At 40.8% G+C, this 12500-nt stretch overlaps 1 protein-coding gene across 4 annotated transcripts in view; it reads left to right on the top strand.

Moving 5' to 3' along the window:
- Positions 1–12500, top strand: part of LOC133665062 (acyl-CoA-binding domain-containing protein 5-like) — a 34029-nt gene that overhangs the window by 20532 nt on the left and 997 nt on the right. For all 4 annotated transcript variants that reach the window (XM_062070229.1, XM_062070228.1, XM_062070227.1 and 1 more), the window contains 5 exons: positions 5449–5611; positions 5686–5936; positions 8261–8311; positions 8390–8517; positions 11842–12500. The exon at positions 11842–12500 is cut by the window's right edge. In XM_062070229.1, coding sequence (XP_061926213.1) covers positions 5449–5611; positions 5686–5936; positions 8261–8311; positions 8390–8517; positions 11842–11854 — 606 coding nt within the window. In that variant the 3' untranslated portion in view covers positions 11855–12500. The remainder of the gene's footprint in view (positions 1–5448; positions 5612–5685; positions 5937–8260; positions 8312–8389; positions 8518–11841) is intronic.

Genomic DNA, 12500 nt, shown 5'->3' with positions numbered 1-12500 from the left:
TCCGAACCTTTTGATGATATTACCGATCGTAGATGGGGAAATCCCTAAATTCCTTGCAATAGCTCCTTGAGAAATATTCTTAAACTGTTCGACAATTTGCTTGCTTCCTTTTGCAGTCTACACGTATCTCTTATGTGTGACGGCCATCTACTGGTCACACTTATCATTACACCATGTACCAAATATAATTGCTTCGAGGTCGGTAAGCACAACAAAGTCGTACTAAAACATTTTGATAGATTTTTGAGCGTCATGTGTATAGGAACATATAAAATGTTGGTGTTGTTTACTTGAGTCATATGGCAGTCTACACGTATCTCTTATGTGTGACTGCCATCTACTGGTCACACTTATCATTACACCATGTACCAAATAAAATTGCTTCGAGGTCGGTAAGCACAACAAAGTCGTACTAAAACATTTTGATAGATTTTTGAGCGTCATGTGTAATGGAACATATAAAATGTTGGTGTTGTTTACTTGAGTCATATCGCAGTCTACACGTATCTCTTATGTGTGACGGCCATCTACTGGTCACACTTATCATTACACCATGTGCCAAATAAAATTGCTTCGAGGTCGGTAAGCACAACAAAGTTGTACTAAAACATTTTGATAGATTTTTGAGTGTCATGTGTAATGGAACATATAAAATGTTGGTGTTGTTTACTTGAGTCATATTGCAGTCTACACGTATCTCTTATGTGTGACGGCCATCTACTGGTCACACTTATCATTACACCATGTGCCAAATAAAATTGCTTCGAGGTCGGTAAGCACAACAAAGTCGTACTAAAACATTTTGATAGATTTTTGAGTGTCATGTGTAATGGAACATATACAATGTTGGTGTTGTTTACTTGAGTCATATTGCAGTCTACACGTAACTCTTATGTGTGGCTGCCATCATATTGTAGTCTACACGTATCTCTTATGTGTGACTGCCATCTACTGGTCACACTTATTACACCATGTACCAAATAAAATTGCTTCGAGGTCGGTAAGCACAACAAAGTGGTACTAAAACATTTTGATAGAGTTTTGAGCGTCATGTGTAATGGAACATATACAATGTTGGTGTTGTTTACTTGAGTCATATTGCACTCTACACGTATCTCTTATGTGTGACTGCCTTCATATTGCAGTCTACACGTATCTCTTATGTGTGACTGCCATCTACTGGTCACACTTATCATTACACCATGTACCAAATAAAATTGCTTCGAGGTCGGTAAGCACAACAAAGTCGTACTAAAACATTTTGATGGATTTTTGAGCGTCATGTGTAATGGAACATATAAAATGTTGGTGTTGTTTACTTGAGTCATATTGCAGTCTACACGTATCTCTTATGTGTGACTGCCATCTACTGGTCACACTTATTACACCATGTACCAAATAAAATTGCTTCAAGGTCGGTAAGCACAACAAAGTGGTACTAAAACATTTTGATAGAGTTTTGAGCGTCATGTGTAATGGAACATATACAATGTTGGTGTTGTTTACTTGAGCCATATTGCAGTGTACACGTATCTCTTATGTGTGACTGCCATCTACTGGTCACACTTATTACACCATGTACCAAATAAAATTGCTTCGAGGTCGGTAAGCACAACAAAGTGGTACTAAAACATTTTGATAGAGTTTTGAGCGTCATGTGTAATGGAACATATACAATGTTGGTGTTGTTTACTTGAGCCATATTGCAGTCTACACGTAACTCTTATGTGTGGCTGCCATCATATTGTAGTCTACACGTATCTCTTATGTGTGACTGCCATCTACTGGTCACACTTATCATTACACCATGTACCAAATAAAATTGCTTCGAGGTCGGTAAGCACAACAAAGTCGTACTAAAACATTTTGATGGATTTTTGAGCGTCATGTGTAATGGAACATATAAAATGTTGGTGTTGTTTACTTGAGTCATATTGCAGTCTACACGTATCTCTTATGTGTGACTGCCATCTACTGGTCACAATTATCATTACACCACGTGCCAAATAAAATTGCTTCGAGGTCGGTAAGCACAACAAAGTCGTACTAAAACATTTTGATAGATTTTTGAGTGTCATGTGTAATGGAACATATACAATGTTGGTGTTGTTTACTTGAGTCATATTGCAGTCTACACGTATCTCTTATGTGTGACTGCCATCTACTGGTCACACTTATTACACCATGTACCAAATAAAATTGCTTCGAGGTCGGTAAGCACAACAAAGTGGTACTAAAACATTTTGATAGAGTTTTGAGCGTCATGTGTAATGGAACATATACAATGTTGGTGTTGTTTACTTGAGTCATATTGCACTCTACACGTATCTCTTATGTGTGACTGCCTTCATATTGTAGTCTACACGTATCTCTTATGTGTGACTGCCATCTACTGGTCACACTTATCATTACACCATGTACCAAATAAAATTGCTTCGAGGTCGGTAAGCACAACAAAGTCGTACTAAAACTTTTGATGGATTTTTGAGCGTCGTGTGTAATGGAACATATAAAATGTTGGTGTTGTTTACTTGAGTCATATTGCAGTTTACACGTATCTCTTATGTGTGACTGCCATCTACTGGTCACAATTATCATTACACCACGTACCAAATAAAATAGCTTCGAGGTCAGTAAGCACAACCAGAATTATTCCCTACATTAGGCGCACCGGGTTATAAGGCGCACTGTCGAGTTTTGAGAAAATGAAAGGGTTTTAAGTGCGCCTTATAGTCCGGAAAATACGGTAACTCCATTTTTTTTCGCTTAGAGTAGATAGGGGATTCAAGTCTATTTCAAGTCCATTTTAAAAGATCGGGAAACCAGTTCTCTTCGGAAATGTACTTGCTTTTAAATTGAATTATTACTCAATCGTTATAAATTATTTTTGACTTGTTGTGGTATGACTGCTGTTGTTCTGTTGTCTTGTCTTGTTGTAATTATCATTGTAACTTTATTTGTGCCGCCCTCTTTGTCAGGCCGTTCTTGAAAAAGAGATTTTAAGTCTTTACCTGGTTAAATGAAGGGCATGGATTCAATCAACCAATGTTTATTTATATAGCCCTAAATCACAAGTGTCTCAAAGGGCTGCAAAAGCCACAACGACATCCTCGGTTCAGGTCCCACATAAGGGCAAGGAAAAACTCAACCCAGTGGGATGACAATGAGAAACCTTGGAGAGGACCGCAGATGTGGGTGACACCCCCCCCCCCCCTCTAGGGACGTCGAGTGGATCTAGCATAATAGTGTGAGTCCAGTCCATAGTGGATCTAACATAATAGTGAGAGTCCAGTCCATAGTGGATCTAACATAATATTGAGAGTACAGTCCATAGTGAAACTAACATAATAGTGAGAGTCCAGTCCATAGTGGATCTAACATAATAGTGAGAGTCCAGTCCATAGTGGATCTAACATAATAGTGTGAGAGTCCAGTCTATAGTGGATCTAACATAATAGTGTGAGAGTCCAGTCTATAGTGGATCTAACATAATAGTGAGAGTCCAGTTCATAGTGGATCTAACATAGTAGTGAGAGTCCAGTCCATAGTGGATCTAACATAATAGTGTGAGAGTCCAGTCTATAGTGGATCTAACATAATAGTGAGAGTCCAGTTCATAGTGGATCTAACATAGTAGTGAGAGTCCAGTCCATAGTGGATCCAACATAATAGCGTGAGAGTCCAGTCCATAGTGGATCTAACATAATAGTGTGAGAGTCCAGTCTATAGTGGATCTAACATAATAGTGAGAGTCCAGTTCATAGTGGATCTAACATAGTAGTGAGAGTCCAGTCCATAGTGGATCTAACATAATAGCGTGAGAGTCCAGTCCATAGTGGATCTAACATAATAGTGTGAGAGTCCAGTCCATAGTGGATCTAACATAATAGTGAGAGTCCAGTCCATAGTGGATCTAACATAATAGTGAGAGTCCAGTTCATAGTGGATCTAACATAGTAGTGAGAGTCCAGTCCATAGTGGATCTAACATAATAGTGAGAGTCCAGTCCATAGTGGATCTAACATAATAGTGTGAGAGTCCAGTCCATAGTGGATCTAACATAATAGTGTGAGAGTCCAGTCCATAGTGGATCTAACATAATAGTGAGAGTCCAGTCCATAGTGGATCTAACATAATAGTGTGAGAGTCCAGTCCATAGTGGATCTATCATAATAATGAGAGTCCAGTCCATAGTGGATCTAACATAATAGTGAGAGTCCAGTTCATAGTGGATCTAACATAGTAGTGAGAGTCCAGTCCATTGTGGATCTAACATAATCGTGAGAGTCCAGTCCATAGTGGATCTAACATAATATTGTGAGAGTCCAGTCCATAGTGGATCTAACATAATAGTGAGATTCCAGTCCATAGTGGATCTAACATAATAGTGAGAGTCCAGTCCATAGTGGATCCAACATAATAGTGAGAGTCCAGTCCATAGTGGATCTAACATAATAGTGTGAGAGTCCAGTCCATAGTGGATCTAACATAATAGTGTGAGAGTCCAGTCCATAGTGGATCTAACATAATAGTGAGAGTCCAGTCCATAGTGGATCTAACATAATAGTGAGAGTCCAGTCCATAGTGGATCTAACATAATAGTGAGAGTCCAGTCCATAGTCGATCTAACATAATATTGTGAGAGTCCAGTCCATAGTAGATCTAACATAATAGTGAGAGTCCAGTCCATAGTGGATCTAACATAATAGTGAGAGTCCAGTCCATAGTGGGGCCAGCAGGAGACCATCCCGAGCGGAAACGGGTCAGCAGCGCAGAGATGTCCCCAACCGATGCACAGGCGAGCGGTCCACCCCGGGTCCCGACTCTGGAGAGCCAGCACTTCATCCATGGCCACCGTACCTGTGCCCCCCCTTCCACGAGGGAGAGGGGGGGCAGAGCAGAAAAGTAAAGAAACGGCAGATAAACTGGACTTAAATGCTTCTACTGAGGTAGCATCTCTAACTGTTCCCGGGAGGGCATTCCATAGTACTGGAGCCCGAATAGTAAACGCTCTATAGCCCGCAGACTTTTTTTGGGCTCTGGGAATCACTAATAAGCCGGAGTTCTTTGAACGCAGATCTCTTGCCGGGACATATGGTACAATACAATCAGCAAGATAGGATGGAGCTGGACCGTGTAGTATTTTATACGTAAGTATTAAAACCTTAAAGTCACATCTTAATTGATTGATCGATATGGCCCCGTTCGTCGCGGTTTACCTGACACATGAAACGTGACGAAATTCGAGGCGTGCACTATGCACTCTAGCTGCCAGATGGCAGTAGAGTGTTGAATATCTTTAAACATGTTCTGTGGAAATTCCAACTTTGACCACGGCGTCCGTTGCTATGTAGAGTGGCGCTTTCCATCGTTTTCAGCAGACTGCATTACAAATTGATTAAACCGTTCGGAGTGACTGACTTTGATATTGATATTTCTCCTTTTAAGACGCTTCCTACATCCGCAATTCAGTCCACGGTATCTCCTGCCGCTTCAGTGAGGGAACAAGAGCTTTGGTTTGAGAGTTCCTCCGCCCTTAAAGCAGAAGGTGGTTCCCTCCTCAGAAGAGAGTCTCGCGTTCAAGAACCTCACAATGCGACTTTCATCAGAGGTAAAAGTCACACTGCAAATATTCATCGCCACATGTTCGCTTTTAACATGTCCCAATTTGGCGTTTTCTTTCAGAGTCCCCAATGACCGCTTGCAACTCCCTGTTGTTGTTGCCGGCGTGTGACGGTGTGTCACCGTGCGCACACCGCACCGCTTTGCCGCCGGCCTTTGACGGAGTGTCGCCGTGCGCACGCTCCAGCGGCGCTTCCTGGGGGAACGTCAACGAGCAAATAGCCGCGGCTCTGTTCAGGCTGCAGGACGACATGGCCCACGTGCTGCACCGCCTGCACACGCTGGAGGAGCTCAGTGTGGCGCAGGTGAAGGAGGTGAGTGGTACAGCAAAGTGTGGATTATTTAGTGTGCACGTGGCAAGCTCAATACTAGGGTTGTACGTAGAGATGTCCAATAATGGCTTTTTTGCCGATTTCCGATATTCCGATATTGTCCAACTCTTAATTACCGATTCCGATATCAACCGATACCGAAAATTGCCAAATTGCCGCTGAAAGACTCTCAGACCATGAGAAACAAAATTCTATGGTCTCATATTTGGAGAAAACCAGGCACTGCTCATCACCAGGCCAATACCATCCCTACTGTGAAGCATGGTGGTGGCAGCATCATGCTGTGGGGGTGTTTTTTTTTAGCAGCAGGAACTGGGAGACGAGTCAGGATAGAGGGAAAAGTGAATGCAGAAATGTGCAGAGACATCCTGGATGATAACCGACTCTTTTCCATCCAACCTGATGGAGCTTGAGAGGTGCTGCAAAAAGGAATGGGCGAAACTGCCCATAGATAGGTGTGTCAAGCTTGTGGCATTGTGTTCAAAAAGACTTGAGGCTGTAAAGGCTGCCAAAGTATTGAGCAACGACTTTGAATACTTATGTACATGTGATTTTAAAAAAAAAAAAATTTCATACATTTGCAAAATTAAAAAGAAACACTTTTCACGTTGTCATTATAAAAATTTTGAGGACAAAAATAAATGTGTTTCATTTTGGAATAAGACTAACACAATGTGGAAAAAGTGAAGCGCTGTGAATATTTTCCCGATGCACTGTAGAGAGAGCTTACTATTTTTAATTAATGCCTATAAAGGCTGAACATCACCTACTATTTTTAATAAACTATTATTGTCAGGTTCAAACACTGATGACGTCTATTAAACAAGACAAGAAGCAAGGAATTAAACAGAGACAGAATTTAAATTTGGCTCAATTGAGGAGAGACGTCTGGACTGTTGTGCAGCCCTTTGAGACACTTGTGATTTAGGGCTGTATAAATAAACATTGATTGATTGATTGATACTCTTTGTACAGTCTCACCACGCTCTGACGAAAGATTGTACGCCTCCTCTTTTATTTGGACTTTCCTTGATTACATGGCAACAGCTGTTTCTAAGGGAGGGGGGTCGTAAACAGCCGTCGCCTTTGATTACAAAACAGTTCAAAGAAAAGGTCGTAAAACAGTTCAAAGAAGAGCCAGGATGAAAGATCTGTGGATGAGGAACGTGAGAGTGAAGGACTAGAGTGCAGTGCAGGACGCATCTTTTTTGGCTCTGACCGTAACTTAGGTACAAGCTGGCTCATTGGATTCCACACTCTCTCCTTTTTCTATTGTGGATCACGGATTTGTATTTTAAACCACCTCGGATACTATATCCTCTTGAAAATGAGAGTCGAGAACGCGAAATGGACATTCACAGTGACTTTTATCTCCACGGCAATACATCGGCGAAGCACTTTAGCTACGGAGCTAACGTGATAGCATCGGGCTTAACTGCAGATAGAAACAAAAGAAATAAACCCCTGACTGGAAGGATAGACAGAAAATCAACAATATTAGTAAACCATGGACCTGTAACTACACGGTTAATGCTTTCCAGCCTGGCGAAGCTTAACAATGCTGTTGCTAACGACGCCATTGAAGCTAACTTAGCAACGGGACCTCACAGAGCTATGCTAAAAACATTAGCTATCCACTTACGCCAGCCAGACCTCATCTGCTCATCAACACCCGTGCTCACCTGCGTTCCAGCAATCGACGGAGTGACGAAGGACTTCACCCGATCATCCGTGCGGTCGGCGGCTAGCGTCGGATAGCGCGTCTGCTATCGTCAAAGTCCTCCTGGTTGTGTTGCTGCAGCCAGCCGCTAATACACCGATCCCACCTACAACTTTCTTCTTTGCAGTCTTCATTGTTTATTAAACAAATTGCAAAAGATTCACCAACACAGATGTCCAGAATACTGTGGAATTTTGCGATGAAAACAGAGCTTTTTGTATTGGATACAATGTGTCCGAATACTTCCGTTTCAACCATTGACGTCACGCGTATACGTCATCATACATAGACGTTTTCAACCGGAAGTTTAGCGGGAAATTTAAAATTGCACTTTATAAGTTAACCCGGCCGTATTGGCATGTGTTGCAATGTTAAGATTTCATCATTGATATATAAACTATCAGACTGCGTGGTCGGTAGTAGTGGCTTTCAGTAGGCCTTTAATGCGCCTTATAATCCTTTTTTTTTGTATGAAAAAAGACCTGAATAGACCCGCTCATCGGCACTGCGCCTTATAATCCGGTGCGCCCTATGGTCCGGAAAATACGGTACTTATTAATTGGAATATTTATTCTCCCATTTCAAGTCAAGGTCATCTTCATTAAGGTGTGAGGACTCTCTACCTGCAGCACACAAGGTATTCACATATTTCCCCATAATATTGATCAAATATTCTTATAATAATGATTGACACCACACACTGTGTTCTACCCAGTTCTCTTTACAGTTTCGGAAACCTTCCTGGTGGCCATTTGACCATTCGCCAGTTACAGTGGTGATGACCGCACTCTGGCCTGCTATTGCATATGGACTAGTCCAGCTTTATTCACGCCGGAAAAGACGGTGAGCGAGATGTTGGTTAAGTGACGGAGTTACAGTCGTGGTCAAAAGTTGACATACACTTGTAAAGAACATAATGTCATGGCTGTCTTGAGTTTCCAATCATTTCTACAACTCTTTATTTTTTTGTGATAGAGTGATTGGAGCACATACATGTTGGTCACAAAAAAACATTCATGAAGTTTGGTTCTTTTATGAATTTATTATGGGTCTACTGAAAATGTGAGCAAATCTGCTGGGACAAAAGTATACATACAGCAATGTTAATATTTGCTTACATGTCCCTTGGCAAGTTTCACTGCAATAAGGCGCTTTTGGTAGTCATCCACAAGCTTCTGCTTGAGTTTTTGACCACTCCTCTTGACAAAATTGGTGCAGTTCAGCTGAATGTGTTGGTTTTCTGATATGGACTTGTTTCTTCAGCATTGTCCACACGTTTAAGTCAGGGACTTTGGGAAGGCCATTCTAAAACCTTCATTCTAGCCTGATTTAGCCATTCCTTTACCACTTTTGACGTGTGTTTGGGGTCATTGTCCTGTTGGAACACCCAACTGCGCCCAAGACCCAACCTCCGGGCTGATGATTTTAGGTTGTCCTGAAGAATTTGGAGGTAATCCTCCTTTTTCATTGTCCCATTTACTCTCTGTAAAGCACCAGTTCCATTGGCAGCAAAACAGGCCCAGAGCATAATACTATCACCACCATGCTTTACGGTAGGCATGGTTACCTATTGCTGGGTATTGTGGCCAAACAGCTCAAATTTTTGTTTCACCTGACATCACATGGACAAACACAAGACCTTTTGGAGGAAAGTTCTGTGGTCAGATGAAACAAAAATGAGCTGTTTGGCCACAATTCCCAGCAATATCTCTTTTAAACAGTGTTTTGAATTGAATCATGTTAGAACACGTTTTTAACTCGTCCCCTAAGTTGTTCCACAGACTGACTCCACTCACTGAAATGCACGTTGATTTTAAAGTTGTTCTAAATTTAGGCAAATATAATTTGTTGTTACCGCTTAGACTGTAACTATGGTGAGCATCTTTATCCTGGAATAGGTTCTGTATATTGGATGGTAAAGAGTTTTGGGATTCCCTAAACATAATTTGAACAGTTTTAAAGTTGATCACATGGTGCAGTTTAAATGCCTACTGAAATGAATTTTTTTTAATTTAAACGGGGATAGCAGATCCATTCTATGTGTCATACTTGATCATTTCGCGATATTGCCATATTTTTGCTGAAAAGATTTAGTAGAGAACAACGACGATAAAGTTCGCAACTTTTGGTCGCTGATAAAAAAAAGCCTTGCCTGTACCGGAAGTAGCGTGACGTCACAAGCTGAAGGGCTGCTCACATTTTCCTATTGTTTACACCAGCAGCGAGAGAGATTCAGACCGAGAAAGTGACGATTACCCTATTAATTTGAGCGAGGATGAAAGATTTGTGGATGAGGAACGTGAGAGTGAAGGACTAGCGTGCAGTGCAGAACGTATCTTTTTCCGCTCTGACCGTAACTTAGGTACAAGCTGGCTCATTGGATTCCACACTTTCTCCTTTTTCTATTGTGGATCACGGAATTGTATTTTAAACCACCTCGGATACTATATCCTCTTGAAAATGAGAGTCGAGAACGCGAAATGGACATTCACCGTGACTTTTATCTCCACGACAATACATTGGCGAAGCACTTTAGCTACGGAGCTAACGTGATAGCATCGTGCTTAAATGCAGATAGAAACAAAAGAAATAAACCCCTGACTGGAAGGATAGATAGAAAATCAACAATACTATAAAACCATGGACATGTAACTACACGGTTAATGCTTTCCAGCCTGGCGAAGCTTAACAATGCTGTTGCTAACGACGCCATTGAAGCTAACTTAGCAACGGGACCTCACAGAGCTATGATAAAAACATTACCGCTCCACCTACGCCAGCCAGCCCTCATCTGCTTATCAACACCCGTGCTCACCTGCGTTCCAGCGATCGACGGAAGGACGAAGGGCTTCACCCGATCATCCGTGCGGTCGGCGGCTAGCGCGTCTGCTATCCAAGTCAAAGTCCTCCTGGTTGTGTTGCTGTAGTCCGCCGCTAATACACCGATCCCACCTACAACTTTCTTCTTTGCAGTCTCCATTGTTCATTAAACAAATTGCAAAAGATTCACCAACACAGATGTCCAGAATACTGTGGAATTTTGCGATGAAAACAGAGCTTTTTTGTATTGGATTCAAAGGTGTACCAATACTTCCGTTTAACTAGTGACGTGACGCGCATACGTCATTATACAAAGACGTTTTCAACCGGAAGTTTAGCGGGAAATTTAAAATTGCACTTTATAAGTTAACCCGGCCGTATTGGCATGTGTTGCAATGTTAAGATTTCATCATTGATATATAAACTATCAGACTGCGTGGTCGGTAGTAGTGGCTTTCAGTAGGCCTTTAAGTTGCTTTAACTCATGAATAGTGGATTTGAATGATGTCTGTAGTGAACATTGGACACAATCCTAGTGGCCTTTTTCTGCAGAGTGACTAAAGGGTGTGGATGGGATTTATAACAATTTCCCCAGACTTCAACACAATAGTTTAAATATGACATAATAAATGAATGATACAATAACAGCAGAGCATTGGTGTTCAATAAAAGAGATGATCTCCTCATCATTCCAACACATTTAGCAACTTTTGTCCTCAGGTAACTTTTATGAGGCTTCCATGAGATATTTTCATCTATTTCCACTCCTAAGAATGAATTTTGTTGAACACATGATACAATGACCCCAAACACACGTCAAAAGTGGTAAAGGAATGGCTAAATCAGGCTAGAATGAAGGTTTTAGAATGGCCTTCCCAGAGTCCTGACTTAAACGTGTGGACAATGCTGAAGAAACAAGTCCATGTCAGAAAACCAACAAATTTAGCTGAACTGCACCAATTTAGTCAAGAGGAGTGGTCAAAAATTCAAGCAGAAGCTTGTGGATGGCTACCAAAAGCGCCTTATTGCAGTGAAACTTGCCAAGGGACATGTAAGCAAATATTAACATTGCTGTATGTATACTTTTGACCCAGCACATTTGCTCACATTTTCAGTAGACCCATAATAAATTCATAAAAGAACCAAACTTCGTGATTTTTTTTTTTGTGACCAACAAGTATGTGCTCCAATCACTCTATCACAAAAAAATAGAAATGATTGGAAACTCAAGACAGCCATGACATTATGTTCTTTACAAGTGTATGTCAACTTTTGACCACCGCTGTATATGTCCAAGTTTATTGTGACTGCTTGATGACAATGCCAATTTATTTTGTCGTCTTACAGGAAAATGACTTGAATTCATCCTGGGACTTCACATCATCATGTTGGAAAAAGCTTAAAATCAAATACTCCAGATTTGAGAGTATTGTGAGCGCGTTAGAAAGATTTGGATTTCAGCGTCATGTGTCGAGCTTTTCAATAGTCGTGTTGTTTAATGTGTAAATGATTCAGCTTTAAAATGGGTATACTTTCAGGATATATTTTCTGCAACTGTTGCATATGTAAGCATTTATATGCATTTGTATTTAAAAAAACAAGCATTGTATTTTCAATTAAGGAAAACTTAAATTAACTATTTATATGCCCGAAAGAGTCTCACTGGTTATTTATTCTTTTACTGTAATTCGACGAAAAAAACTGAATATTAGTAAAGTAGATATTAGATTTTACAATGCAGTAGTTTTGTTTGGCAGAAACATAATAAAGACAATCTTTATGTAGTATTTGATGATCTGTTTTATTGTTGATTGCATTGTCAACAGGGAACGCACCAACCAGAGACTCTAACTGGGCGGTTTTCGACCAAAGATTTAGTCGAATCTGAGTTTTTTAGATTTTGCTCATTGTGACAATCAGTTGACTCTTTGGTTATGTACGTGAATCAAAAGGTACTTAGGAAAGGAATGCAGTCTTTCATTAAAGTAAACAAAACAAACATGTCA

The sequence above is a fragment of the Entelurus aequoreus genome, linkage group LG14, assembly GCF_033978785.1.
Source record: "Entelurus aequoreus isolate RoL-2023_Sb linkage group LG14, RoL_Eaeq_v1.1, whole genome shotgun sequence".
NCBI lineage: Eukaryota > Metazoa > Chordata > Actinopteri > Syngnathiformes > Syngnathidae > Entelurus > Entelurus aequoreus.
This window is presented reverse-complemented; position numbering and strand designations above follow the sequence as displayed.